Source organism: Rousettus aegyptiacus, unplaced genomic scaffold, assembly GCF_014176215.1.
Source record: "Rousettus aegyptiacus isolate mRouAeg1 unplaced genomic scaffold, mRouAeg1.p scaffold_m13_p_4, whole genome shotgun sequence".
In the NCBI taxonomy this organism is placed as follows: Eukaryota; Metazoa; Chordata; class Mammalia; order Chiroptera; family Pteropodidae; genus Rousettus; species Rousettus aegyptiacus.
Window position 1 is genome coordinate 156,946,689 of NW_023416307.1, and position 22,824 is coordinate 156,969,512.

General features: G+C 62.3%; 3 protein-coding genes across 15 annotated transcripts; 2 read left to right on the forward strand and 1 right to left on the reverse strand.

The window, feature by feature from the left end:
• Window positions 1-251: 251 nt before the first annotated feature.
• On the forward strand, window positions 252-7,717 carry PARP3 (poly(ADP-ribose) polymerase family member 3). 4 transcript variants are annotated; one of them, XM_016133208.2, is made up of 11 exons: window positions 252-436; window positions 1,487-1,667; window positions 2,297-2,428; window positions 2,635-2,826; window positions 3,081-3,177; window positions 3,272-3,498; window positions 3,758-3,907; window positions 4,114-4,200; window positions 4,474-4,621; window positions 5,784-5,942; window positions 6,360-7,717. In XM_016133208.2, the coding sequence occupies exons 2-11, from the start codon at window positions 1,494-1,496 to the stop codon at window positions 6,515-6,517; spliced, it is 1,524 nt and encodes a 507-aa protein (XP_015988694.2). In that variant the 5' UTR covers window positions 252-436; window positions 1,487-1,493; the 3' UTR covers window positions 6,518-7,717. The 4 variants fall into 4 exon arrangements, with proteins under 4 accessions (XP_015988694.2, XP_015988695.2, XP_036075534.1 ...); XM_016133209.2 differs by having other exon boundaries at window positions 1,492-1,667; XM_036219641.1 differs by lacking the exon at window positions 252-436 and adding an exon at window positions 803-1,032 and having other exon boundaries at window positions 3,272-3,477.
• A 2,581-nt stretch (window positions 7,718-10,298) lies between these two features.
• GPR62 (G protein-coupled receptor 62) lies at window positions 10,299-11,482 on the forward strand. Its single transcript, XM_016133106.2, has one exon. It carries the CDS (start codon window positions 10,376-10,378, stop codon window positions 11,480-11,482), a length of 1,107 nt encoding a protein of 368 aa, XP_015988592.2. The 5' UTR covers window positions 10,299-10,375.
• A 706-nt stretch (window positions 11,483-12,188) lies between these two features.
• On the reverse strand, window positions 12,189-22,123 carry PCBP4 (poly(rC) binding protein 4). Of its 10 annotated transcripts, none has more exons than XM_036219019.1 (14): window positions 22,015-22,123; window positions 18,434-18,529; window positions 15,851-15,995; window positions 15,654-15,677; window positions 15,507-15,539; window positions 15,190-15,306; window positions 14,873-15,004; window positions 14,588-14,716; window positions 14,292-14,366; window positions 14,078-14,122; window positions 13,938-14,001; window positions 13,743-13,816; window positions 13,503-13,672; window positions 12,189-13,071 (listed from the first exon to the last, which is right to left on the reverse strand). In XM_036219019.1, the coding sequence occupies exons 3-14, from the start codon at window positions 15,929-15,931 to the stop codon at window positions 12,783-12,785; spliced, it is 1,233 nt and encodes a 410-aa protein (XP_036074912.1). In that variant the 5' UTR covers window positions 15,932-15,995; window positions 18,434-18,529; window positions 22,015-22,123; the 3' UTR covers window positions 12,189-12,782. The 10 variants fall into 10 exon arrangements, with proteins under 10 accessions (XP_036074912.1, XP_036074915.1, XP_036074917.1 ...); XM_036219022.1 differs by having other exon boundaries at window positions 13,503-13,645; window positions 13,764-13,816; window positions 16,140-18,529; XM_036219024.1 differs by having other exon boundaries at window positions 12,189-12,874; window positions 13,764-13,816; window positions 16,140-18,529.
• Window positions 22,124-22,824: the final 701 nt, after the last annotated feature.

Below are 22,824 nucleotides of genomic sequence, written 5' to 3' on the forward strand. Positions count from 1 at the left end.
GCAGGGACAAGGGTGTACCAATCTGGCATTAGATAACCTGAGGGGAGACCTAGGCAGCCCCGGAGAAGGGAAGGCGGTAGCTGGGTCTAAATTCAGTTGTCAAGCAGCGGACTCGTATTGCATGTCTCAGGACAAATGCGCATCAGTCCTTTGTGCCATGGCAGTGCCCTGGTCAAGGGTCCACCCATCTGTGGAACAGGCCATCCTCATCCGCCTGACCTAGCCTCTGACTCACCCGACTAATTAACAAATAGCCGAATCCCATGTCTACACCACTCCAGCTTTCCCCACCCCTGACGTTTACGGGAAAGTCCCCAAGTCACACACAAGCCTTACGGGAGAGTTGCTGGAAGAGACCCTAGAACTGGCACTGCGTGGGAGGTCCTGATACCGGGCAGAGTGGTCACTTCCTTTCTCAGGTCCCTACTTCTCTTAGGTGAGTGCCCTGTGGCACTGTCCACAGCTCTTCACAGAGCAGGGCAGGGCAGGGTAGGGTGGGATGGCCCTTGCCCTCGGACAGTTCGAAGCCACTGGTCTGGGACCCTGGCTGGCACCCCAGAACTTCTGAGGCTATCAAGAAAGGTTTTTGTGCCACTGGGTCCCAAGCTCTGGAGGGACAGATCTGGCCCTAGGGGTGCCGTCCTCGGCAGCCTCTGCCCACTGTCCTCCACAGCGGGGCGGGTGACTTTGCCCAGCCTCCTTGCCCCGTCAGAAGTAGCTGAGAAGGGGAAGGAGCAGCCCATGCCCAGAGTGCTCTGGAGGGGAAGGACCCAGAAGTGGGAGCAAGGAGATTCTCCTTTTACTTTCTCTATTACCTCTGGACACACTGACGAGCCAGAGAGGGGAGGGAACCACTCTTCCTTGACAGGAGCGGCCAGATGGGACAGGGTCCCAGCCTGGCCCCTGTGGCTAGGGACAGGAGCATATCTGGGGAGCCAGAGAGCTGGTTTTGGTCTGGGGCCGGAATGAGGAATGGAGGCAGGGGGAGGCAATGGGAGATCACCCGCGGCAAGCTGCTGCTGCACCAGCCAGGTGAGGTCCAAAGACCAAGGTGGTCTTGTTGCAAAAATCAGACCGGTGAGAAACTAAGAGTTGGAGAACTCAGGTTTATTACACCGGCGGTTCCAGAGGAGCTAGCCCTCTGAAGATCTGGGCCCATAGCTCCGTGGCAGCTTTGCTTATACGGAGCTTATTTGCCATGCATGGGCTGATTGGTTAATTTGTCGTCAGACGGTTACAAAGCTCGAGAGTTGCTATGGGTGGCAGGCAGTTACAAAGAGTAAAAAGCCGGGGAGTTGCTAGGGGGTACAGGCAGTTACATGTGCTGCTTAGACAGAACAAGCGAAAGGGAAGATGAGTCTAGTTAACTTCGAGTAAGGCCTATGCAGCAAGCGTATCTACAGAAGCAGAACAAAGAGCCGATTAGCCTTTTGAGTGAAAATTCCTCTTCAGCCTGAGCCCCCCACCCCACCCCTCCGTGCCCCAGAACAGCCATGACTTCCAAGCACAAGCTCGCCATGCAGCATGAGGTCCCTGTGAAGAAGGAGCGGCAGGAGGCAGAGGAAGACAGCTTCCGCTCCACTCCCGAGGCCCTCACGCCTGCACCGACAGAGAACCCTGCAGCCAGAGAGGACTCTACGGGTGCACGCAGCCACCCCGAGACCAAGGTAAGCTGCAGTCCCCAGTCAGCCCTGGAGTCTGCTTCCTCCGAGGTACAAATACACTCAGTCCACCCCCCCTCCTCATGGGGGCTTGGCTCTGGCCAGGAGCACAAGGCTCCCAGGTAAGCCATGTTCTCCCCAAACCCCAAAGGTCAGGCAGGGCTAGATCCCGTCAAATCCGGGCAGGTTGTGTCTGCTCTTTAGACCGCAGGGCAGGCCCCCTGAGCTTCTCAGGCCTTCCCCTGCCACATTTAAGGCAGGACTCTGACCCCCACAGCCTCCCCGGGGCTCCCCTATGTCCCCTTAAACCAGCCCCCCAGGGTAGGACCATGTCCTCCTTAGAGATCCCTCACAAGGTAAGGTTGTGTTTCTGTCAGACTCCCAAGGCAGAATCCTGTCTTCCTATGATTCCCCAACCCAGGCACAACCATGTCCTCCCAAAACCTCCCCCCTCTGCCTGAGCTTAGCCACATCCCCTCAGACTTCATCCCCCAAGGCAGAATCCTGACCCCCTGAAGCCTTCCCAGACAGGGCCTCCTCCCCAGTGCAGGCAGACTCCCGTACCCGTCGGAGCCCTGTCAGTGTGGGGCTGGGCATCCTGTGCCCCTGGCCTGCCCTCCCCATGCCTCCTCCAGCCCCGGGCGTATGAGGACTACGACTGCACACTGTGCCAGACAGACATCGAGAAGAACAACAACAAATTCTACACCATCCGGCTGCTGCAAGAGGGTGACAGTTTCTCCTGCCAGAACCTCTGGGGCCGCGTAGTGAGTGCCACCCGCCCCTCTGCGCTGCCTCCTCTCCGCTTCTCCCCGCTCAGCACGTGCCCCCTGCTGCCCAGGGTCCCCCCAGCTGACTGAGGCTGAACGGCCGCAGATGCTGACCTTTCAGGGGGCGCTTGGCACAACAGAGACCAGCGGGTGTTTGCGGTGGGCACTGTGGCCGGCGCGCCCCTCAAGGCTGGTGGTTACAGGGAGAGAAAGGCAACTCAGAAACCGAAAACTTCCAGTCACTGGAGGCTGCAAAGAAGTGGTTCGAGACGAAATTTCGGAAGAAAACCAAGAACGCCTGGGCACAGCAGCACTGCTTTAAGCCCCACCCTGGGAAGTACAAGCTTATCGAAGAATACAGAGAGGCGGAGGCCCCGGAAGCTGCTGCGGGGAAGGTGAAGTGGCCAGGGAGGATGGGTGGGCCCCGGGCCGAGGGCGGGGACTGGGAGACCCGGGCAGTGGGGCCCTGCCGCCGCCCAGCCACGCACCCTCGGGCACAGACCTCCCCGCTCTGGCCTCGATCTGGCTGGTCTTGGTCTAGTGCCTGGCCCTGCTCCAGGCGTAGGTGCCTTGCCCGCTGGCCCTGCCCTCCCCGTGTGCGCTCTGCCCCTGGGAGGATGGAGGCCCAGTGAGGGCTGTGGCTCCGCAGGTGCGGCCCTGCTCCCTGGATGTCCCCACACAGAATCTCATCGCCAGCATCTCCAGCCAGGACATGTTCAGTGACGCCATGGCCCTCATGAACCTGGGTGAGGGAGAGCGGTCAGGCAGGGTGGCAGGGGCCCAGGGGTGGCAGGGGCTAAGTCTTCCAACTCTCCCCACCCCTACCTTCCGCCCCCCCAGACATAAACAAGTTCCCCGTGAAAATGCTGAGCCAGCGGCAGATTGCACGGGGCCTTGAGGCCTTAGAGAAGCTGGCAGAGGCCCTGACGACCCCTGCAGACGCTGACCTCGGCCTGAGCAAGCTGTCCTCCGACTTTTACACCATCATTCCCCACAACTTCGGCCGCCAACAACCCCCGCCCATTGACTCCCCCAGGCTTCTGCAGGTTGAGAAGGACATACTGCTGGTGAGGGCTCGCAGGTGGGCAGGCAGGAGGCTACCGAACAGACAGACTGGGCAAGGGAGACAGGGGACGGATGGCCGAGAAGGCCCAGAGAGACGGACTGCAGTAGACAGGCCAAAGGACAGGGGAGAAGGCCAGACAGATGGGGCAGGAGCAAACTGGTGGACAGACGAGTGGGGTGGCCACAGTCCCCGTCCCGTGGGAGAGAGAGGGCAAGCCGGGGGCCAGGTGGATAGACAGCTGCCAGTGCCTATCATCTTAGGTGCTGGACACCGTCGTCAAGCTGGTCCAGACCCAGGAGGCAGCCCTCAAGGAGGAGGACGTGGAGGACGTGCCACACCCCCTGGACCGAGCCTACCAGCTCCTCGGGTGCCAGCTCCAGCTGCTAGACCCAGAGGAGCCTGAGTACGAGGTGGGCCGGGCCCCATGGAGGAGCCGAGCTCGTGGTGGGCACCGACCCTCTGCCCATCTGCCCTCTGGGTGCCCAGAGGAGTGCCTTCCCCATGGCCTTCTATCCCTGTGTCTCTCAGGCTTGAGGACAGCTCTGGGACTGGGGGCACCGGTGGGGGTTCATCCACACGTCTTGTCCTCGGCACCCAGCTTCTGCTCTCCCCACAGATGATACGAACCCACTTAAAAGAGACTGGCAAGCACTGTGAGTGCCTTGCTCTGGAACATGTTTGGAAAGTGAACCGAGAGGGGGAGGTGAGCGAGAGTCCTCCACCGCCCTCCCCTGTCACCACTCGGACTCGTAGGGAGGTGACCTTGACTTACCTGCCCCTCAGTGAATCGTCAGCATTGACCAGTTTCCACCAGACCTGGGTCTCGTGTGTGTGTGTGTGTGTGTGTGTGTGTGTGTGCGCGCGCGCGTGTGCATGGGGGCGTGAGTGACCAGAGGGACCCCAGGCCTAGGTCAGGCTCTCTGCCCAGCAGAGAGCGGCACGTGAGCTCTCTTATTCCCACCTTCTCCCCCCTCAGAGAGATGAGCCCCAGGCCCGCCCCAAGCTGGACAATTGGTGGAATGGCACCAACAGGGCCTTGGTGGCTGCCATCCTCAGCCATGGGTTCCGCATTGTGCCGCATGCCAGGGGCTTTGTTAAAAACATCTACTCAGGCTTGCAGAACAGTAAGTCCGCGGGCTACAGCGAGGCGCCCCTCGGGCCAAGCCCTGGGCGGCGTGGGGGCAGGAGGGCTGGGCCTGGCGTTTACCCAGCCTGTGGAGGGTCGGGGAGAGGAACCCTTGCATGGTTACCAGCCACAGCGCTCAGAGGGGCGTCCCAGGGCTTGGGGGGATTCGGGACCGCTTCTTCGCGAAAGGCCACACAGACAGGGTGAGCAAACCAACCAGACCTGGGAGGGGGTAAAAGAGGAGGCTTCAAGGGGAAGCAGCCAGGGGGCGTCACAGAGGCTGGGGGGCTCCCGCAGTCAGGACCTCCAAGTGCGGCCTCGCGTGGCAGGGGTGTGGGGGCCCGGAAAGACCAAGGGACCTTATCCAGAAAGCCATGAGGAGCCCGTCTGGACCTGTGCATAGCAGGACCTCAGTGGCTGCAGCCGTGGAGAGGGCAGCAGAGGCCAGAGGCTACAGGGAGGTGGCGCTGGCATCCGGCCAGATGTGCTGGGCACCCCGGCCATGCAGCGGAGGTGGGGGAGAAGGGAATCCACGAGAGGGATGTGTGGGAGGCGGGAGGGCAGCATGTGGGAAAAGGTCGAAGGTGTATACTGACCCCCAAGTTTCTGTCCAGAGGTGTCCTTAACTGGGGTGACCTCCCCAGACTGTCTCCTCAGCACGGGCTGACTCCATTATTAGAGACCACTACGCCCCACCCATCCAAGAGGGCAAGGTCCAAGGGCAGTTGGGGCTGAAGTTCGGGGATACCCGTGGTTGCCCGCGGCCCAGGGGTCCAGCAGGAGGACAGAGAGGCCTAAGAAGGAATGGAGGGTGGCCTCAGGGGGGCCAGTGCTAGGGGGTCCCAAGGCAAAGGGTGAAAAATGCTAGTGGCAAAATCACCAGAGCAGGCCCGGGAGAAAAGCCCCCGCCCCAGATTTGGTCACTGGGAGGCCAGTACTGACCGTGGGGAGGGCAGCGGGGCCGGGGCAGAGGCTGGCCTCAGGGAGCCTGGGCATGGGGGAAAGAGGTGGGCGGGAGCATGGCCAGAACAGGGAGTGTTTTTAAGGATGGAGGAAGAACGGGAGCCTTTCTGGACTGGGGCAGCGAAGTCCGAGGCGATAACAATGGCGCAGAGGAATCCAGGGGGTCAGGCGGGACGGAGTCTCGCTGTGTCCCCCAGAGCCTGGCATGGCCCACAAGGCCGACCGCCACGTCGGCTACATGTTCCTGGGTGAGGCGACACTGAGCAGAGAGCACCATGCTACCGTGGACGAGCCCAGCGTGACGCGGCCAGCCCCCCGCTTTGACAGCGTCCTCGCCCGAGGCCGCACGGAGCCAAGTGAGTCCCACAAAGCTGAACAGGCCTGAGGATGGAAGCGGGGCTGAGAGAGGGGACCAGGACACTTTCAGGGAGGAGGTGGGCAGAGAAGGGCTGCGGAGAGGGACAAGAAGAAGCAGACTTCCTCGTCGTAGTCATTCACTTAGTCATTCAACAAGTCGTTTCTGGGCTTCCGGGAAGGCTTCCAGGAAGAGGTGTCATGGACTAAGCATTGAAAGATGTGTAGGTGTTTCCCAGACAGAGGAACGGGGGAGGGTAGCCCAGGCAGAAGGCCCAACCTGTGCAGTGGTTCGGAAGGCAGCAAGGTGGGAATGAGCAGGCGCCAGACGTGGAGAGCACCAGGGGCAGGGCTTACCGGGAAGACCAAGGACCAGTCACCCTTGAGTCACCCCTGGCCCTTGGGTGTGCGCACTGCAGATCTGACCCAAGACACTGAGCTGAACCCGGATAGCCCACGCGTGGTCGTGGCCCAGGCCCAGCCCGTGCTCGGCAGCTCCACATTCTCCCGGAGCGAGGACCTCACCTCCCAGAGGAGCCAGCGCCGCCTGTGCTACCTGCTGAAGCTGCACCCCTGAGCTGCTGCCCGTCCCACGCCGCAGGGCCCTGCCGGGGGCGGGCAGCCATCCTCACTCCTCCTGCCGCCTCTGGTGCCCCCACATCTCCCCTTCTTGCCTCCAATCTCCTTGCTATGTCCCAGACGGCGTCCCCCACTCCCTCCGATCTTCGCTAGCCATGGCGTGGCCGGAGCCCCGGACTCTCGCCTCCTGCGGTGTGGCAGTGAGGGACTGGCGTCGTTGCTGGGACACAGATGCACCAGCCTGTTCAGAGCTGTGTAGTTAGAGGGCACGGGCCGAGAGCGGGCTGGATCCCGCACCCCGCCGGGCCATCCCCGCTGGCCCAGGCTGCTCATCCGAGGGTGTGATCGCCGAGGCAGGCTAACCTTCAGGCATGCACGGACAGGTCTGTCAAACGTTGTGTTCGCTCTCCCTGTCTCTGCTCGGCGGTGCCGTAGCCTGCCACGCCTGGGCCTCCCTTCTCTCCACAGTGATGCAGCATACCACGCAGCAGCTCCAGCCTCACTCCCGGGGTGACCTGGGTCCCACACTCACCCCCAGTCCATCTACATCCATCACTGCTACGACCCGCCTCCTCGGATCATTGAGCCTTCGAAGGTGACCCTTTGAAGACCTGTTGGTCATTTGGGGACCCACTTGGTGATTCTGTCCTTTAGCCCGGACATGGCAAGGCAATCAAGTATCCCTCATATCTTACCATCAAACATCCATGTGAGTCTCGTGTGTGAACATGACAAACGAGATGAGCACATACCCGAGAGGCCCAGCTCTGCCATCAGGAAGGGTGTACCCATTATCACGATGAGGAAATGTCAGGAAAAATTAATCAGCCTTCTGCTTTTGTAAATATGCTTGCTTGCTTTCTGCAGATCAGCTTATTGCATGCAAGGGCTCCTGCAAGAGCTCCCTTGCACTTTGCTCGACTTATAAATGTAACTGTACTCTAGCAGCTGCCGCTTCCTGTAATAATTTGTGTTTACTGGTTACCCATAGCAACTCCCCCGCCTTACTCTTTGCTACTACTTGAAATCTGCATAGCAATTCCTGCTGTATGTAACGGTTTATGTTCAAACTGGCCAATCAGCTTGTGTAATGTTTTCCTATAAAAGGAATGTTTCCACCAAGGGCACCGCCCAGATCTTCAGAACACTAGCTCCTCTGGGACCGCGCATAATAAAACTGAGTTCTCTTTCTCTCTGAGTTACTGCTTGGTTTTTCTCTGATCTGATTTTTGGAGCTTTTGGGATTTTCCCACAACACCAGAATTAGCCATTTCTCCAAGGAGCCCTAGTCCCCTGGAGCAGAAAATGGTATTTAAAATTCAAGATCTGGGGAGTAGGTATGCTCTGCCCCGCATTGATACTGGGGTGTCATTGCTTTTAAGTGCTTATAGCAAAGAAAGCTAGGACGTGTGTATATGTAAATAAACAAACACACCTATCCATATCTATTTCTCCAGTTTCAATCCAACACCACGAGTTTCATCCATTCTTCTCCAATTCCATATTTATACCCCCTTCTCTAACAGTAAGAACCTTGGTTTCTATTAACATCAATATGTTTATTTGTTTGCTCGATCCCACACAAAAAGTTTCAGAATTGCTACACCCATGCCATTGTGAAAAATAAACTTTCTAAGCTGGGCTCAAGATTTATTCAATCTTATTCAAGATTATCTTTTTGTTTTTAAACTGAAGTCAATGAGTTTGAACACAGTTCAAATGTTAGATTAGTTATTTCCCTTCGATGTTTTTATGCTATTCATTTGAAGCACAGGTGGGTTCATTTGTTTCTGCTTATGTTCACTCTTTGGGGATTTTCTTCATTTTCATCGATTTATTTTATTTCAATACACAGAACATTAACATAGTCCCAAAAAGTCCAATCTACACAAAATAGTGCACTCGGGAGAGTGTTCATCTTCTAATTCTCACCCACCTGCTGTAGGAAGCCAGGCTTGTTTGTTTCTGGTTTATCCTTCTTGCATTTCTTTCAGCAAATTTTTTAAAAAGATAAACTATAACGTTTTAAAATTTACTTGGATGATTTTGGAGGAGTGCAGACTCTCCAGCACGCCATAGCTCCCATCCCTCCTTGTCGTGCGTCCCAGCCCATTTTCTCATTTGTTATTTCTGCCTGGCCTTGCTAAGCTCTCCTCAGGCCCTGGGGGCTCAGGGGCTGCCCCAGCCTGCAGGCCTGACAGGCAGGGAGAAGCCCAATGCCTCCTCTTTCCTCGGATCAATAACCTCAGAAATCCAGCTTTGCCTCCTGGAGGTAAATGCCCACATTCAAATGGCAGACAGGACCTAGGAAGCATGTGACCTGGGTTCCAGGTACAACTCAGCTGCACGATCTGGGACACACTCCTTCCCTCTCTGGCACCAGTTTCCTCTTCCGTATAACAGAGAATTGGGCTAGGGCCCTTCAGATTCTAGCAGGAAACGAGTCCAACCTGGAGATGCAAGTCCTGGTCACTACCACCTAAATCTCTACTCGTGATGAAACGTGCCTGTGATGGGTTCCAGGAGCACAAGCGTGAGCGAGACACAGACAAGGTCCCTGCTCTCACAGGCTTACATTCTAGTAAAGCAAGCTCTAAACAAGCACGAGCATAGATGGGAAATACACTATCAGGTAGGGAAAGCACCAGGAAGAAGAATAAAGCAGGGTGAAAGGCTCAGTGATGGGAGAAAGGAAGGATTTTAGAATACACGGTCGCCGAAGGCCTCTCTAAAACAGAGCTGAATTGGGCGGGGGAGCGAGCCATGGACAGATCTGAGGGAAGGGTGTTTTGACAGAGGCAACAGCGAGTGCAAAGATCCCGAGGAGGAGACGAATTTGACATGTGGGAAGCCCGGCAAGACGCCTGCCGGGGCTGGAAGGAGGACAGCCATGGAGGAGGGCGACCTCAGGCGGGTGGGAAGAGCAACTCAGCACAGAGGAGCTGAGCTTCTGTCGAGGATGGGGAGCTCTCGGAGGGATGAGAGCAGTGGCGTGACCCGCCAGATCTGTTTTTAGAGGCCCCACTTCAACCACTGTGCAGAGAGTGGACTGTAGGGGCGTGTGTCAGTCTAGGTCCGGCCAGAAAAGCAGAAATCACTCTAGGTATGTCAGACAAGAGGAGTTTGATACAGGAAAGGAGACGATAAGGGTGGAAGCTACGACCACTCTTGGGGTGGAGCCACAACGGAAGGAGATGGTATCCCGATGCCCAGAGGCCAGAGTCACCTGCAGGTGCTAGAACCACAGAGCGGGGGCCTCCTGAAGGAGAGAGAGGCTGCCGTCCACAGAGGGAGATCGACAGCCCTGGGCTGAGCATAAGAGGAAAAACACACTGCTTCTTCCTCCTTCCACACACGGACGTCCTCGGTCTGGACTCTGGCCTTGCCTGCTCTAGGCCCCCTCCAGCAGCGCCCCCCTCCAGCGGCACCCCCTCCAGAGGCGCCCCCTCCAGAGGCGCCCCCTCCAGGGGCGCCCCCAGCACTTTCGCGGCTTAGCCTCCAGCCTCCAGCTGGCAGCTGCTAGGACCCAGGGGACTGGTGCCAGGCCCTGCCCTTCCCTTGCCAGCTCTGTGTGTCTGTGAAGGGCAACATCAGAGTGACAGCCAGTACCATCTCCAGCAGGGGCTGAGTTGCTGGGGCAGAGAGAGCCGAGAGCTGCAGCCTCAGTCTTGCACGCCCTCCACGGGGCCGGCCAAGTCCCCAAGAGGATGGTGGCCTGGGCAGCGGAGCCAGGGCCTGGGCAGCCCGTGAGGTGAGGGGCCAGAGGAGCAAGGGACTGGTGACGGCAGTGGGGAGAGGGAGGGTGCTATCCCGTTTCACTCTGCATCCCAGCGCAGGGTGAAGCCCGAGTGCTCAGATGGCCAACGCCACAGCGCTGAGCGCTGCAGAAGCTGCGGGCTCCATGGGGTTGGTCCTGGCGGCCGCCGTGGAGGCCTCGGCACTGCTGGGCAACGGCGCACTGCTGGTCGTGGTGCTGCGCACGCCAGGACTGCGCGACACGCTCTACCTGGTGCACCTGTGCATCGTGGACCTGCTGGCGGCCGCCTCCATCCTGCCGCTGGGGCTCGTGGCCGCGCCGCCCCTGGGCCTGGGCCGCCTGCGCCTGGGCCCGGCGCCCTGCCGCGCCGCGCGCTTCCTCTCGGCCGCGCTGCTGCCCGCCTGCACGCTCGGCGTGGCCGCGCTGGGCCTCGCGCGCTGCCGCCTCATCGTGCACCCGCTGCGGCCCCGCGCGTGGCCTCCGCCCTCGCTCGTGCTCACCGCCGTGTGGGCCGCCGCGGCGCTGCTGGGCGCGCTGTCGCTGCTCGGGCCCCCGCCCTCACCGCCCGCTGCCCCGGCCCGCTGCTCGGTCCTGGCCGGCGGCCTCGGGCCCTTCCGGCCGCTCTGGGCGCTGCTGGCCTTCGCGCTGCCCGCCCTCCTGCTGCTCGGCGCCTACGGCAGCATCTTCCTGGTGGCGCGCCGCGCTGCCCTGCGGCCACCGCCGCCCGCGCGCGGAGCCCGGCCACGCTCCGACTCTCTGGATAGCCGCCTTTCCATCCTGCCGCCGCTGCGGCCTCGCCTCCCCGGGGGCAAAGCAGCCCTGGCCCCCGCGCTGGCCGTGGGCCAGTTCGCAGCCTGCTGGCTGCCTTACGGCTGTGCGTGCCTGGCGCCCGCCGCGCAGGCTGCGGCTGCCGAGACGGCTGTCACCTGGGTAGCCTACTCGGCCTTCGCGGCTCACCCCTTCCTGTATGGCTTGCTGCAGCGCCCTGTGCGCCGGGCGCTGGGCCGCCTGGCCCGCCGGGCGCTGCCTCGGCCCCCGCGGGCCGGCGCTCTGCGCGCCTGCACGCTGCGGGCCTGGCGCCCGCGCGCACTCCTGCAGCACCTCCAGGGACCTCCAGGGGGCCCTGCCCCAGGCCCTTCCGAGGCACCAGAACAAGATCCAGGTTTGGCAGGAGCGGAGAGCCTCAGCATGCCAAAGGCCACCTGAAAGGAAATCTGTCTCATACGCTGAACTGGGACTACAGAACAGAGGGTGGCGTCAGAAGCAGCCCAGCCAGCCTCCTGCGCAGGTCGTGGCCGGCGCCCTGCCTAGACTTCCGGCTCCGGAGTGGGAGAAAGGGAGCCTGCAGCCTGGTGAAGCCCGCAGCTCCCGGGAGCTAGGAACGCCCAGTCCTGGGCCTAACTGTGCACGGCCTTGTGTACAGACCTGTCCTTCCCTGGGCCTGTTTCCCTCTCTGTATCCTGGACCATCTCTAAGGGCTTCTCCAGCTTATGTGGTCTGGACGCTCACGGATGATGCCCAGGCCAAGGAAGGAGCAGAAATGGGCAGGACCACAAAGAAGGCCCTGAAGGCTCACAGCCAAAGAGATGGGCCAAGCAGGGCAGGGTCTGGGTTATAGCCACGGCAGAAGAGAGATGCTCAGAATGACTTCCCTGACTTCCGCACCCAGGAGAGGCTGGACAAGGCTACTGGAAATCCTCCATCAGCTTCTAAATTGCCCAGAAAACTGAATCAGTTTGGTGCTAGAGACAGGAGGCTGGACATGTCCGCCAAAGGGTCCTGAGGCCCCAGAACTGGCATGTGGAAGGGGCTGAGGTCCGACTAGGGCTGGTGGATTCACAGATGGGGTCCCTGGGGCCTCAGCTTCACCCATTTTCTGGAGGTCTGGCAGAGAGTCATAGTGTTTCACAGCTTCCTGGTCACAGAATATTTATTCAAAAACAGGGATTGAAAAAACTGTACAGAGTGTCTGCTGCTGAGAACTCAGCCCTGCCCCCATGCCACTCCCCCAGCTGCCCGGCAGTGCCCCCTCTTTGGGTTGCCCTCTGCCAAGCCCAGCCAGTCCATTCCAGTCAAAGGGTGTCAGTGGAAGCAGCAGGAATCTGCAAGGAGGTGGGGAGAGAAGCATGGCCCCCAGCTACCCCCTAGCCCTCCTCCCTGATCCCCACAAGGGGGGCAGTAGGCTGGGAAGCCTTAAGGGATGGGGAGTGCATGAGTGACCCCCAAAGTGGGGGCACTAAGGATGCTCCCCATATCCAAGCAGAGCTAGAGGGGGTGGAGCCCCCTACGCTGGGGCTGCTGCAGCTCCCAGAACCCTGGGCCAGAAACTGCCCCCACTCTGGGCACAGGAATTCCCACGGATCGGGGCCGGGTGGGGGGTGCATCCATGCTTCCGGGCATTAGCGGCATTTGGGACCCCAGGCCGGAGTCTCCTCGGGCAGGCGGGGTGTGGAGGCAGCCCCTGCCGGCGGTCCTGCCTGCTGCCGCGCCTGTGCCTCAGCCGGCCTCAGTAGGGTGAGAATTTCTGCCGCTCAGCCTTCTTGCTCCCATTGGCCGCTGCCATCTTGGCAGTGTAGGCCGCCAAGCCCGGCGGTGGCCCTGGGGAGGCGGGTGGTAGAGCCAAGAAGGGCACAGGCTTGAGGCCGATGAAGTTGGAGAGGGAGATGGCGTAGGGTGTGCCCAGGAGGCCTGGGGGAGCCGTGGGCAGGGCCGTCAGGGGCGGTGAGAAGGGGGCAGGCAGGTCTGCGGGGGCCGAGCCGGGTGTCCCCCCAGAGGTAGACTTGGCTGTTTCTAGACTGGAGAGAGGGATATAGGGAGGAGATGAAGGGGCAGGTGAGGGCGAGAGAGGGGACAACGAGGGCAAATACGGGGGGGTGGGGTGATTAGATAGATGAAAGACGAGACAGCAGAATCGGGGAGAACGACGTGGGGCGGCTGCGTTTGGGGAGGAGACGGGAAGGCGGGAGGGTGGGGATGGGAGAGAGGACAAGTGGGTACAGTAGAGGCTGAGGGCAGAGATGGGGGAGCTAAAGACCCAGGAAACAGAGCCAGGGATGGGGAGAGAGGGCATGAGGGGTAGATAAGAGGGGAAGATGGGGGGCAGCACGGAGCAAACCCGGCAGGTTAGGGGAGGCGGAGGAAGGACCCGGGTCAGCTCTCCCCACCCCGCCTGCGCCTTTCTCAAGCACCTAAGCTCGGTGACCTGTGACCCCCGCCCCCCACTCACCAGGCAGTGATGAGGTACTGAGCCAGGGCGATAGAGACCGGAGAGCCAGTGATGGTCACGTGCCGCTCCCCAGCGCCCTCTGCTTGGTTCCCGATCTTGATGTGGGCCCCTGACATCTGCCGGATCTCACTGATCTTGCTGCCCTGGCGCCCGATCACGCAGCCAATCAGCTGGGGGAAGGGCGGAGTTCAGCCCTAGGCGAGGCCCAGACCCCCGGCTCCCCACCCACCCTCGAAGCACCTCGCGCCCTGCCCTGCTCACGTCGTTGGGGACCAAGAACTCCTGCGAGCTGGTCTGTGCGCCAGGATCCAGTCCTGGGGAGGAGAAGGGGTTTAGGCGTGGTCGTGGGCCTTTCCTGCCTCCCCACGTCCCTTTCAGGGGCGCTGCCTGGCCCCTCGGGGTCTGCCCCTGCCTCCCTCCGCAGGGGCTGCTCACCTGGCACCATGCCGGGTGAGGCAAAGGGGACTGCATGGCCCGAAAGCTGCTGGAGCTTGGTGACCTGTGCCGAAGAGAAGGGGTCAGAAGTCAGAGGAGGCCCGGTTCGGGGAGCGGTGCCTTAGGCTGTGGTCACTCACCTCAGCTGGCGTCACAGCCCCATACTGACCCTGGACGGAGAAGCCCTGTGGGGACAAAGTGGGTGAAAGGAGTCACCATGACGGGCCAAGGGCGGTTTGGCCAGAGTCGCCCCCCGCTGTCTCTGCCCGGACCCTCAGTCCCTCCTTCCGCCCCCGCCACCATCTCAGCCCGTCCTCTGCGGTAATGCTCTCGCCCTCGTGCCATTCCCCTCACCTGGTTGGCGGAGAGGAGGACGGTACCTAAGGAGAGGCTTGGGTGATACGGGATGGTGGCTCCTTTGGGTGGGGACTGGAAGGCACAAATGGGGCAGCTCTCTCAGGACCTCTCAGGCCACCCTGGCCTCCCGAGGGCCCCGTGTCCTCAAGGCCCTCCCCATGCCCCCCGGGGCCATGCATCCCGGAGCTCCTGAGCCGCCCCGTCCCCAGCTGGTGTCGCCTGCCCAGGATTCAGGTTGACAAGGCCCAGCCCCTGCCCCGCTCCCTGCCCGGCTCCCTGCCCCAGAGCAGCACCTCCAGGATCACAGCGCAGATCTGACGCACGCACAGGATGATGGCGTCGGGCGCCCCGGACACCGTGACGGCACGCTCCGTGGAGTTGGGCAGCAAGTCTCCTGCCACCTGCACCTGGGCACCCGTCGTCTGCAAGCAGAGCGCAGAAGCCACTTCTGGCTGCTCCCGTAGCCCAGAGCAGGGCTGCCCGGACTCGGAGCTCCGCAGGGATTAGGGAGCCACGAGCCCAGGTCCCCTCCCGCAGCCGGAGGTGGGACTCCGGGGGCAGGACCCCCTTCCCCTCACCTCGCGGATCTCCTTGATCTTGGTGCCAGCCTTCCCGATCAGCGAGCCACACTGGCTGGCAGGGATGACGAGGCGCAGGGTCACGGGGGGCCTGGAGATGTTCCCCCCGTTGGCGGTTGCAGAGCAGAGGTCCTGGGCAGGAAGACGGCGGGTCGGCCGTGCGCGCACCTCTGCTGCTCGCCCACCCTGGAGCCCCGCCCCGGTGTCCAAACCCTGCCTGGGCTTGGCCTCCCCTCCCACCCACACCCGCTGCACGGAACTGGAGCCACGTTCCTCCTGGGGAACGGCCTTGGCCTCCGCCCCAGACGGCCACGGACCTCGTCCAGCTTGAAGGCGATCATGGAGACCGCGTGGAAGACGGCCGCCGTCGACCCGGTGATGGTGGTGATGCGCTCGGGGCAGGAGCCCTCGGAGATGGTGATCCGGGCGCTGCTCTGCGGGCACAGGACAGGCGACGGGCAGCGGGGCTCCTCTGCTCCCTCCCCAGCAACACGTCCGCCTGCCCCCTTCGCAGGCCCCAGCAAAGCTGGAAACCACCGCCCTTGGGGGGCGTTCGCTGGTCCCCCCAGACGGTGGGGTTCGAGGAGGAGGTGGGCCAGGGATCGCCCTTCCCCTCCCCACACCCCACCCTCACCTGCTCCCGGATCCGCTTGACAGTCTCTCCTTTCTGCGGGAGACAAAACAGAGAAAGGCTCTCTCAGCTTGAGAGGCCGGTGCCACCTTTCCCGGTCGGACTTGAAGGAGAGGTTGAGGGGACACACGGATACAACCAGGCACCTACCTTCCCGATTATGCTGCCCACCTCCTGCGAACGAGACAAGGGTAATGTCGGAGGTGGGGGTACCCATGCCCAGGCCCTGCCCCTGCCCGCCTCAGGAGGCAGGACACCTGAGATCAGACCCTGGCTGGCCAGGCCTTGCCTCCTCGCCTTGCCCTCTGCCCCTCCCAAGCCACGGGACAGTCGCCCAGCCCACTCGCCTTCCCGTGCATCAGCATCCGCAGCGTGAGGGTGATGCTGAGCCCCGGCTCCTCCTCCAGCCCCGCGTCTGAGCCGCTCATCTTGTCAGGCGGGGCTGGGGCCGCAGTGGCCTGGGAGTGCGTCCACGCTGCGGCCCGGCTGGCTCTGGCGGGGGTGGCAGAAGACGGGTTAGACAGAAGCCCTGCTCTCTTTCAGGTCCCTTGCCCTTCTGTGGGGGGCCCCCGGAGCTGTGATAAGTCCCGGAGAAGGGATATGGCATAGACGCCGGGTTTCAGATGTCCCACTGACCAAGGCGCGTGCGTAAAAGTCACCAGCTGTGTAACCCTGGACGGCTCACTCGCTCGCCTGAGCCCCGGCTTCCTCATCTGGAAGAAGGGGAAGTCAAGTCCTACCCCCGAAGAGTTGCGAAAATTAAAATGAGCTAAGCACACAAGTGGTAGGCAGTCTGCATGAGTACCCTTCCCTCCCCCCCGAATGTTAGAAGAATGAACCAGGAGGCCTATGGGAGTCCACAGAAAGGAAGCTGCTCCTCTGGCCTCTTGGAAGAGGGGACCCCCGTGATTCAGGCCTCGAAGAATGAGCTGAGGTTGAAATGTTACTTCGGAGAGGCGCTGCATCCGGGGGCCAGAGCCCCTGCTGCCCAGGGCCCGGAGGAGCAGAGGAGAGCACGCTGGAGCGGCTGTGCGCGGTCTTGACAGGAGGGTGAGAGTGAAAATAGCGAGGCGTTAGGAGGGGCCTTCTGCCCGCCTTCTCCCTGCGTGGGAAGGCTTGGGGGTGTGGGCCGGGAGCCCCACCTCCGGGGGTGGCTCCTGTCCAAGAGAGCTCACTGAAGCAGACGCTCCCTGCAGACAGCGCCCGGCGGGGTTCGCTCAGCACTGGAGGGCGGCGGGGGCGTGGGCACCAGCCGTCTGCACAGGTGCCTGGGGGGAAGCGTCCAGGCTGGACACGTTCCCAGCCTACGGCGCTTTCTATGTACCAGAAACAAGCAACTTGGGCTCTGAGTCTCAATTTCCTCACCCATGAAATGGAGGGAATGCTTCCCCCTGGGACTGAGCGATGGGTAAGAGAGGGATTTGGGGGGCCGGGGAACGTCAAGTAACTGATGAAGGAAGGAGGAGCAGATTAGCTGCTGGGATTAACGCAGCAGCCAGCCCTCCCCGCCCCCTCCCGCCCGACCCCTTTGCAGGCCCTGATTTAATCCTGAACCTTAATCCTGCCTGGAAATCCCTCCCTCCGGCGACTGGCTCCCTCCAGAGCTCAGCCTCCTCGATGGCGAGCACGCTGGGGGACTAGAGCCTCAGGAGGAACGCAGGGGGCAGGACCAACCGGTGCCAAGTCTGAGCTGAGACCAAACCCTGACCCTGCAAATCCCTCCCACACGGGAGGGCGTGTGGACGAATTAAAAGTCCTGGGCCTGGAGCACTCCAGACACCCTGGGCATCGACCTTCCTCCTCGGTCCCCTGCCCTGACGTAGGGTCAAGGACATGGAGCTCTGTCCGATACCCTCTTCGAAGCCCCCGCACTAGCCCGGGCTTGGGCATGGGGTAGGAAGCGGGGCTCTCAGCCTGGCTCGTTCCCAGAAAGCCAGAGCAAGCCACTGCACGGCACGAAGCCTGTTTCTTGGTCTCTACACCCTGTCCCCGCAAGCCCAGGAACCTGCTCCTCCAGCACCTGCTCCTCCCTCCATTCCGATTTCGCCCATAGACTCTCCAGAGGTCAGAGGGCAACGGCGGATGCAGGGACTGTGCTCCGTGGGCATCCTGGCCGGCCGGCCGGCCGCCCTGGCGAACATGCCGCCAGCTGCCGGCACTTCCCCCGCAAAGCGCTTGTGATGACGCTCTTGGTTCTGCCTCCCTGGACAGCCAAGGGCAGCAGCCCCTTTGAGCAGAAGCCATGGCTGCTGCCTTCTCCTTGTGTCCCCAGAGCTCAGGCCAGAGTAAGGCTGGAAAAGGTGCTCAGAACATGCTGGTTAGCTGGACAGGTGAATTCACCACATGGAAAGGGAACTCGATGCCTAGAGGGTCTGTAACCTGCCCAAGGTCACGGAGAGCCAGGGCTCCGTGGGACCAGCAGGGTCCTGCCTGCTAGTGCAGGGCTCTATCACAGGCCCCGGTTGCCCCCCAATTCCGGCCATCCTGTCTGAGTCTGGCAGCCCTCTTCCTAGAGGGGGGCCCTTCAAAGGTGGGGAACAGGTTTGAATAGTCTCTGAGATCCCTGTCTGGCTAGCAGACGTGTGTCATGTTTAGAAAAGACTGACAACTTATCTAGAACTATGGTCTGAAGCTTCAGAATTTTCTGGGGCCTAGGGGACCCCTTTGGGGTGGTACCCAGTGGGAGACCTGACATTATCCTCACACCATTTCCACATCACCTCTTGTGGGCCTAAGGCTCCAGGAAAAACAGGGGGACAGAAAGGCTGGAATGTGGCTAGAACCGGGGCTCCTGTCCTGAAAAAGATAAGGTCTGCGGCAGAGCCCCACTGGGGGTGTTGGGGACCAGCAGTCTGCACAGCTTCCACTGCCCCAACTTCAACGGTGGCCTTGGCCGGGACTTCGTCAGACCTGGACTTCAGTTTACCCACCTGCGCTGTGGGGAGGGTGGGGGAGTTGCTGGTCTCTCTGTGTTCTTCCTGTTCTGAGAGACCCCCAAGGTCTCCCCAGTTACTCTCCAAGGGGCCCTAAGAACAAGCAGCCCTGTTAGGCGTACAGGATCCCCTTCTGTCCCTGCCAGGTCTCTAAGGAATTATTTGCTGCTCCAGCCTGGTGGGCCCTGGGTTCCTGCTGGGCCACCCACATGGCAGGCACACGTCATGCCACGCTGACCTCCAGCTCACCTCTGGGGGTGCCCAGCCCCCTCTGGTCAGCAGGGCTCCCGGGCAAAATACACGGCGGCCCAGACCAGGCCTCTGACCTCGGGCGTTCCCTCCTGTTCCCCAGGCCCCCTCCCAGACCCAGCGCCCACTCCTTCTGTCCCTGGCTTCTTGCCACTCAGGCTAGAGGGGGGGGGGGGGGGGTGACAGCTGTGTAAGCTATGGCGGCTGCCCCTTCCTGCCCCTCCCCCCCAGCTGTCTCCCTCTCTCTCATGACAGCTGCCCAATCAAAGGGCTGGGGGCTTAGCCAGCTCCCCCCACACGCAGGGATCAGGTGTCTACCCAGGCTTTGTTCAGGAGCAAGAACAATCTGGGGGAGGGGAGGGCTCCTGGGGCCAGGCCACTCCAGTGGACTGGCCCGCCCCTTGGGGGATTCCCTCAGCTCTACTGGCCAGAGCGTCTGGACCAACTAGGGCTTGTAGACCCACCTGGGCTGGGGAGACAGGGGTCCAGCCTCCAAGTTCATCCCCAACCTCATGTCCGCCAACACCCTCCTCGGCACATCCAGCCCCCACCTAGCAACCTCCTTCTGCTCTTACTCCCAAAGCAGCCATGCCGGCCACACCCAATGATGCTGGGGAATGGCTCGGCCATCAGGCGAAGCAGGGCGTGGCAGGGGTGGACACAGGGCCTGGGGGCATCGAGGGAGTCTGACTCCCTTGCTCGTCCACTGCTCTGGGCATGCCCACCCTTCCTGATTAGCCGGGCCTCGGTAAGCACCGCCCCCCCCCATCCTCGACCTGGGTGCCTGGTCTCAACCTCACGGCGTCCCAGGATGGCCACTCACACCTTATTTCTTAGGAAAGTCGGGGGATAGGGAGGGGCCTGCAGGGAAGAAGACTGGGGTCTGCAGGTCCAGCCTCTGCACATCCCTGGGTTCTTGGGCCAGGGATGTCTGGTGGACACTGTGCTAGACAGGGAAGGGAAGCCGACGAGCAGGCTGGTGCCAGAAATGCAATGGCCTCCTTAGAGCACCGTTAGGCATGCCCCGCAGGAGCTCTTACAGCCAACAGAAAGCAAGGCAGGCCCAGGCCCAGATGGGCATCCAGGAGAAAGGGCACAGTTTTGTGGTACAGCCCCGCCGACTGGTACCCACGCCCTCAGCGTCTCGCCCAAATCGAGAAAGGTCCCAAGCTTCCATTCTCCATTCTGGAGACTGGGTCACTCTGCTGCCCAACGGCCATCCTTGGCTCCCCAGTGCCCACCCGAGGAGCAACGCCTGACCTCCACGGACAGCCACCTTTCATGATCCGGCCCCTGCCAATTTCTGTTGTCTCATCTCCACCCCATTCCCCCCACGCATGGCCGCAAACATGCTTAGCACCTCCAGGCCTCTGGGCCTGTGCCCAAGTTGATCCCGGATTGGAATGCCCATCCTCCCCACTCCCTGTCAAAATCCTTCTCAAATGCCACCTCCCCTGTGAAGCCCTTCCCAACCTTCCAAGCCAGATAATCGCACAGGCCTCTGAGCCCCCTAAAGATAGGCCTGCAACCTCAAAGGAGCCCCACACAGGCATCTCCCAGCCTGTCTTTCCACAACACAGAGAACTCCAGAGAGGAGGCAGCTCCCAGCCCAGTGTGCAGGGAGAAGACAGGGTTTACAGGGCCTGGAGGCCTCATGGACCAGAGACGGGGCTAAGGGTCCCAGAGGAGCAGTGAGGGTGGAGTAAGAAGACCCGGGGCACAGGGGACCAGCCACATGGGGCAGCCAGGATCCTCCTGGACAGGATTCCCAGTTCCCAGTCCTCAGCCCGTTCCTTCTGTTCCTCTGGGTCTAGGGGCTTCCTGGGCATGTCACTAGGGTGGAGGGTGTGCGTTGTGTTTTGAGACTTCTGGGGGCCCAGAGTGGGTTTCCCCATGGGGAATGGGGACTGGAAGAAGAGCTGGGGTGTGGCATAGGTTTCACAGAGCCGGGCTTAGCCTGTCACAGCTGGAAGGGCCACACCAAAGAGGAACCCCAGGCCCAGAGAGGAAGGGGCTTGTTTGGAAGGCTACGCGAGAGGCGACGGGCAGAGCTGGGAGAACCCAGGGGTCCACCTGTGCCGCTCGGAGCTCTTCCTTCAAGAAGTCTGCGCCACTGGGCAACAGTGATGGAGGCTGGACCATGGGCAGCGATGGGAGCAGGGAGGGTGGACAGAGCCTGTCTGGGGACACAGGGCGGGGCAAAGCCAGCCTCCCTGTGGCCTGGGCCTGCCAGGGTGTGTGGGCCGCCTGCTCCCAGCCCCCCACCCTGAGCATGCAAGAAGAACAATCCCCTTGTGTTTGGGCAGCCTGAGCCTGCATGCTGATGAAGGCTGGGGGGTGCGGGCTGGGATGGGGGCGCCTTGGAGGTTGAGAAGGTTCCAGGGCCCAGAGGGGCTAGGGGACCTTTAGACGGGAGAAGGATAGGGTCCTAGGTGTTGGCCCTGAGGCACTGAGGGTAACCCCGGGAAACAGAGAAGGCTGGAATTGAGGTTTAAGCTCCTGGGGAGTCCTGGGGGGTCCAAGAGCTCTTTCTGGGGAAGGAGGGCCTCTGGGGACACATGCCCTGTTGGTCCGGCATGAAGGTAACCCTCCTGGGCTTGGTGGGGATCAAGAGCCCACATTCTGGGAGAAGGGAGTGCAACTGACCCTGGATGCATCCCTTGAAGACCAGTCCCAGGGTGCTGGGGCCGGGTGGGGCACTGGGTGCCACAGGTCTCAAGATGGCCGGCCTGGGACAGGGGAGTGAGGAGGCTGGCACCTCCCTCCCCCGGCCAGACAGGGCCCAGGGCCAGGCTGAAGTGAGTAGCCAAGCCCCCTACTCCACAGGATTCCGGCTAAGAAGCCAAGTCAGAGCCGAGGGGCTGAAGAGTCACAGGGCACCAGGGACCACTCCAACTGTCATCTCCACACTCCCCTGGCTTGGAGGTTTGTGTCTGGCCCCACCAAAGACTGCAGAGGACGGGAAGGGGTGTGTGCTGGGCCAGAACCCGCAGGGGAGTGACGGGGATGGAGCAGAACCAGAACCCAGGGCAGGAGGTCGAGAGAAGAGCAGGTTCAAAGGACAGAAACAGTAGGTGGGATGAGGGCCTGGGATCTGGGGGAGTCTCAGGTCCAGGAAGCTCCTTCTTGGTGCTGGGGGCTCCTTCGGCAGACCAGCGCCCCCCACCTGTGCAGGCCTGGGCCCGCGTGGGACAAGGAGCTTGTTCCTCGCAGCCTCCTAGTCCCCCAAACCCGGGACCCCGGCCTGTGGACTCGGGCGCCGGCTCCCCGCCCCTGGCCGAACCCCCAAACTTCGCGGCCCGCGGTGCCCCGCCCGGCCCGCGCCCTACCTCGCTGGGGCTGTCCTGCGGCGGCTGCGGCGGCGGCGCGGCGGCTGGGCCGCTCAGTCCCACATTGTCCCCGGGAGAGGCGGCCGCTCACAACTGCGAGTGACATCAGCTGCGAACAATGAGGGGTTTGACAGGCGCGGAGCCCGGCCGGCCCGGAGCCCGGCTCCGCGCCCCCCCCCCCACCCCCCGGCCCGCCCGGCCCGGCCCCTCCCCGCCCCCTCCCCGGATCCGATTACAGCGCGGCGGGCCCGCCCCAGTGCCGCAGCCGCGCGCCCCGCCCCGCGCGCCGCGGTGCGCCCCGCGCGGCCGCCGCTTCCGGGAGGGCCGGGCGACCCTCCCCTCGCAGCTCCGCCGGCCCCTGGGAGTGAGGGGCGCCGGGGGGCCCGGCCCGGAGCGCGGGCTCGGCTGCGGTCCTCCCCACGCCGCCCGCGCGGTGCCAGGCCTCGAGTCCCTCCTTCCGGCCGGGCCACCGCCCAGCGCCTCGGCCGGGCCCCCTGCACCCCCATCCCGGCCTCCGCCCCCGCCGCCAGGCCCCGCGCTGCCCGCTCCGGCTCGGGCCCCTCGAAGCCCGGGCTTCCGCCCTCCGCCGGGCCGGGTTCCCAGCTCTGCTGCTTCCGCGCCATCCATCCCGGAGCGGGGCTCTCGCCCACCAAGACCCGCACCCCTCAACCACCCATGGCTTCCGCGAGGCCCGGCCTTAGTCTGCGCGGGACAGGTTACCCGACCAGCCAGAGGAGGGGCCTGAGAGCGGTGTGACCCGTGCCACTACGCCCGCGATTCCCCCAAAGCTACCCCCGAATTCCTTCTGGG

Coding starts and splice junctions, on each gene's coding strand:
- PCBP4 (XM_036219018.1), bottom strand. CDS start 15,931: ATGAGCGGCTCAGACGCGGGGCTGGAGGAGGAGCCGGGGCTCAGCATC. Junction 14,367..14,587: donor TCTGCGCTGTGATCCTGGAG/GTGCTGCTCTGG, acceptor TGTGCCTTCCAG/TCCCCACCCAAAGGAGCCAC. Junction 14,123..14,291: donor TCCTCCTCTCCGCCAACCAG/GTGAGGGGAATG, acceptor TTGTCCCCACAG/GGCTTCTCCGTCCAGGGTCA.
- GPR62 (XM_016133106.2), top strand. CDS start 10,376: ATGGCCAACGCCACAGCGCTGAGCGCTGCAGAAGCTGCGGGCTCCATG.
- PARP3 (XM_036219640.1), top strand. CDS start 992: ATGGGAGATCACCCGCGGCAAGCTGCTGCTGCACCAGCCAG. Junction 3,178..3,271: donor CATGGCCCTCATGAACCTGG/GTGAGGGAGAGC, acceptor CCGCCCCCCCAG/ACATAAACAAGTTCCCCGTG. Junction 3,499..3,757: donor TTGAGAAGGACATACTGCTG/GTGAGGGCTCGC, acceptor CTATCATCTTAG/GTGCTGGACACCGTCGTCAA.